General features: G+C 35.9%; 1 protein-coding gene across 1 annotated transcript; it reads left to right on the forward strand.

Moving 5' to 3' along the window:
* Window positions 1–2,271: 2,271 nt before the first annotated feature.
* LOC109540722 lies at window positions 2,272–3,863 on the forward strand. The gene has a single exon (XM_019909180.2). It carries the CDS (start codon window positions 2,280–2,282, stop codon window positions 3,537–3,539), a length of 1,260 nt encoding a protein of 419 aa, XP_019764739.2. The 5' UTR covers window positions 2,272–2,279; the 3' UTR covers window positions 3,540–3,863.
* Window positions 3,864–4,900: the final 1,037 nt, after the last annotated feature.

The following is a 4,900-nucleotide window of genomic DNA, read 5'->3' on the forward strand; positions in this document are numbered from 1 at the left end:
CCTTTTTGATTGATTTCAATAGGTTCTTCATTTACCGTAGGTTGGTATCATTACGCTATAACTTTTTAATGGAGGTATTGTTGAAATCGTTGAAATTAAAAAAAAACTTTTGTTGCAACGCACCTTTAATTAAAAAAAAAGAACGTTGACAAGAGTCGTCAACGGACAAGATTGTAAATTTATATTCAAAAATAATATAATTAAATATACATAATATGCAGTCCAAAACATTGGTCCTTCGAGCCGGATAACTAATCAGTAAAAAGTAAATAAATATACCCAAAAAATATTGAAGAAAGCTGTGTCGCGAATGATAGTCCACGTGCATACAATTTATTGCATGTAAATTAAAGGAAGACAATTACTACAATTGGTACGTTCTACCAAGGATTCAATCAAAGGCACTTAGGAGTAAATGAGAAATAGAAAAGTATTTTTATTTGAACCATTAAGATGTCCGAAGAATCAAATTTGAAAGTTAGGAAAACCTCGCTTAAAGGTAAACTTTCAAGATTTAAAACCTTCTTAGACAACATTAATAAAAATAAATTAAATGAAGAAGTAATCTCAGAGATAGAATGCCGATTAGAAGCCATACAGAATTGTTTATCTGAGTTTAGTAAAATTATCTCGCAATCAGTTGTCTTAAAAAATGGCAATGAAGAAGCGTTTTTCGCAGAAGAACAAGAATTTGAGACAACATTTTATAACGTAATAAGCAAAGAACAGTTATTTTGTAAGGTAATTAATAAGAGATCTGAAATAGGTTCGGTCGAGGGTACGTCTCTACGTAGGTCGGGGTATGTCTAATGTAAGAATTAGGTACAATAGATTTGGTGAAAATAAACCTGCAGTAAGGCTGCCCCCCATAACTTTACCAACGTTTAATGGCAAATACTGTTCTTGGTTGGAATTCAAGGACACGTTTTTAAGTTTAGTAGATAAAAATGAAACTCTAAACGATATTCAAAAATCCTATTAGTTACGCTCTTCATTAGAGAAAAAGGTTCTTGATGTGATTCAGTCCATTGAAGCAACTGCATCAAATTATCATGTAGCATGGCAGTTGCTAATGGACAGATATGAGAATAAACCATTAATGATTCATAATCATATCCACAGTATATTTGAGCATCCTGGTTTAGTCAATGAATAACGTACAGGATTAAGAAATTTATATGACACAGTAACAAAACATTTACGCTCCTTAAAAGGTTTAGGCGAAGATACTGATTCCTGGGACAGACTAACTATTTATATTATAGCCAATAAATTCGACACGGTTACTAGTCGCGATTGGGAAAAACACTTGTATGCCAAGATTTACCACAATTAAAAGATCTAAGCCAGTTTCTAAAACCTAAGTGCGAAATTTTTGGAAAAATTAGAGATAACAGCTGCCGAAGAAAGACCCATACTTCAAAAGCAGAAGAGGCCTGGCAGTCACGAGTTTCTTGCTTTTAATCAAGATAAAACATTCAAGTGTAATTAGAAATACTGCTCTTAAAGGAACAGTATTTCCAAGTGTGCTACATTTTTAAAACTATTTGTAGAACAAAGAATTACAGCTGTTAAAAAATTAAACTTGTTTAAATTGTCTGCGACATACACATCCGTTCTGGAAATGTAAGTTAAATAAATGCTCGAGATATTATAAGGCCCAATACTTTACTCCATTCGGAAAGTTTTGTACAAAATAACCATTCGACGGTAAATAGCACTACAAGAAACTCTAGTGATGATAGATCGCCACCAACCCCATCGGCTGCTACAAATCATCGTGCAGAAAGCGTGGCAACACATGTAAAGGCGTGCGGTTGTCTCGTATATGTCGATGGTCGATCAGAATGACGGGTGACAGGCGGCGAGGCAAGACGAATATAACCAAGAAAGGATTGCTGTGGAGAACGTGATCGAAGCAGCATCGTCTTATTTCCGCGCAAAAAACTGCTAACACCTGTGGTAGCATTTGAACCTTTTGTGTGGTGCGTTTGTAGAGTTGGTAAGTTGATTCTTTGCCTAACTAAAGTACAACCAATTTTCTTGCAATTTAAGTGGAGTAAAGTATGGAAGAGAGGGACGACCCCGGAGGGGGTCGTAAAAGGGAAAAAATTAGTAGCGGCTCGGAACCTGAGAAAAACAAAAGAAGCGTTTCTCTACGATCTCCGGAGATCATAGAAAAACGTTTTAAAACCGATCATACCTTAATGAAAAATACGGACCAAACCATGGTAACCTTGACGGATTCAGTAAGCAAACGTAGAGAAAGAATGCCAAAAATGTACAGTACAACTGATAAAGGACCTTTTATAGTTTGTATCGAATCAACCGAAAAATCGGGCAACAACATTGGCAGATTCAATGATCTAAAAATAGCTAAAGACATATTCAACCTAAAGCTTGACAATATTAAGTACATTAAAAATAAAGGTCTAAATAGACTATCAATTGAATTCACAGATCATAAATCAGCGAATGAATTTATCGATAACTCTTTCTTAAAAGGAAAAGGCTACTCAATGTATGTACCATACAATTTTATAACCTGTAAGGGCATTGTCAAGCAGATTCATAAGGATATACCTGTAACGGAATTAATGGAAACAATCAATTCTCCATTTGAGGTAATTAATATTATTAGACTAAATCGCAAAGTTCTTACCTCTGATAGTCAAAACAAAAATATAGCCACATACGAACCAACAGGCACTATTCTAATAACATTTAAAGGGATTATACTACCCAAATCAATTGACTTTTACAGGTTGAAGAAGAATGTGTTACCATACGTAGCCCCGGTCACCCAATGCTTCAATTGCCTTCTTTATGGGCACACACAAAAACTGTGTAAAAATAAAAAAAAGAAATGTTTTAATTGTGGGGAGGAGGACACACACTCTAATACCACTAACGAGCAGTCAATAACTTATTCTTGCATGACAAAGTGTATTCACTGTAAAAGTAGAGAACACAGAAGCTCTTCAAAGACCTGTCCTGAGTTTAATCGCCAGAGAGATATCAAGAGACTGATCGCATATGAAAATATCACGTTTTTTGATGCCAATAGGTTATGTCCCAAACCGCTATCCACCGAAGAGCATATTTTACATCCGCAAGACTTCCTGAACTTGCCCTTCCGTTCAACTAACCATATAGAAACTAACGTAATCACACCTGCCCAACGGAGAAGCACCAATTTTACAGAAAATGGAAAACAAAATTTCAGCCAAGTTCTGGCTGCTAACAATAATCAGAAACAAACCCCAAAGGGGTTCGATAGGGTTGCCCATAACGAAGCGCTATTTTTCCCAAACTCGCGCGGGCCTAATATACAAATCAACAAAACTTCAATTCTCAACACAAACGATAGACAGGAGCCGAATTTAAACCCAACAGATAATCAACAAATTATTGACGAGACCCCCTCGCCTATTAGTGCCCATATCAATACTATTCAAACCCTGGAAACACTACTAAAGAACACAACCCCACAACAAATAATAGAACTTGTTAGATACCTAAGTGATCAAAATTCATAAAACCAGAAAGGACCATGCTTTTTCCCTCCCTCTTTTCATTCCTTACATGTCTGTCTTTCATTTCATTCCTTTTAAAAAATGATAACTCAAAAAAGTTTAAAGAATTAAAAAATTCTCCAATGGAACATTAGAAGCGTTTTTACCAATAAAGGAGACCTTATCAATCTAATAGAAGAACTTCAACCTAATGTTATTTTACTTAATGAAACGTGGCTTAAAGCTAATCATAAATTTGCTTTAAAATCATATAAAATAATTAGGCAGGATCGCAATGATGGCTATGGCGGATTGGCTACATGCGTCAAGAACAACTTGAAATTTACACTGATAAAGAACCAAATAACATCGGTAGCCGATCAATTTCAATTCGTCATAATCAAAATTGCCAACATCAACATAATCAATGTATATTGTCCCCCACAAACTAAGCTTGAAAAAAATAAACTCAATAACATAATTGACAGCCTGCAAGGATCGAACATCCTCATGGGCGACCTAAACGCGTTACATCGATCACTAGGTGGATCTACCACAAATCAGAACGGCAAGAACTTAGAGGAATTCTTAACCGAAAACAACCTAATTTTGATCAGCAATGGAACTCCCACCAGGTTCACTGCTAATACCCAAAACCCCCTGGATATTGCCATCATAGATCCTCAACTGGCTCCAAAGTCTAAATGGAGTGTTCTTCCAGACTGCGCAAATAGTGATCACTTCCCCACCTTATACGAAGTAAACACCTCAGGAAAAAGCGATACCTATATCTTCAAACCTTACCAGATAAGAAATTTCAGAAAAGCCGACTGGAACACATTTTACGAAACCTCATCCTTACAAGCTCTAAAACTCACCGGAAAAGAGATAGATTATTCGACATTCACACAAATAATTAATTTATCTGCCTCAAAATCAATCCCTCTCAAAACAATTAACAGCAACAAATCCAAAATAACAAACCCTTGGTGGGATGATGAATGCTCTCTTCTGATCAGCAATAGAAAAGCAGCCTTGAGAAGGTTTAGAAACAATCCAAATCTTGACAACTTTATACAGGCAAAAAAAACGATAGCCATAACAAGAAAAGCCCTTAAAAGGAAAAAGAAAAACAAATTCGTGGAATTCTGTGGTTCACTAAATAGAAACTCGGATATGAGCTACGTCTGGAATAAGGTCAAGGCCTTTTATGGCTCCCCTACAGAACAAAAAACTCAGGACATTCCAGAAGTTCTACGTCAAACTTTACTAAACAACATGGCAATGACAACAGCCAGTACCGATTTCTCCCCTCAATCACCCACTCAAAACGAAATAAAATTATTCACAATCGAAGAGCTTAAAGCTTCCCTAAAAAACAAAAC

This window comes from Dendroctonus ponderosae, unplaced genomic scaffold (genome assembly GCF_020466585.1).
Source record: "Dendroctonus ponderosae isolate FM_Combo_2020 unplaced genomic scaffold, Dpon_F_20191213v2 Dpon_F_20191213_1, whole genome shotgun sequence".
NCBI classification, from domain to species: Eukaryota; Metazoa; Arthropoda; class Insecta; order Coleoptera; family Curculionidae; genus Dendroctonus; species Dendroctonus ponderosae.

What these genes read in the sequence shown, in the direction of transcription:
- LOC109540722 (XM_019909180.2), top strand. Translation starts at nt 2,280, where the DNA reads ATGTACAGTACAACTGATAAAGGACCTTTTATAGTTTGTATCGAATCA.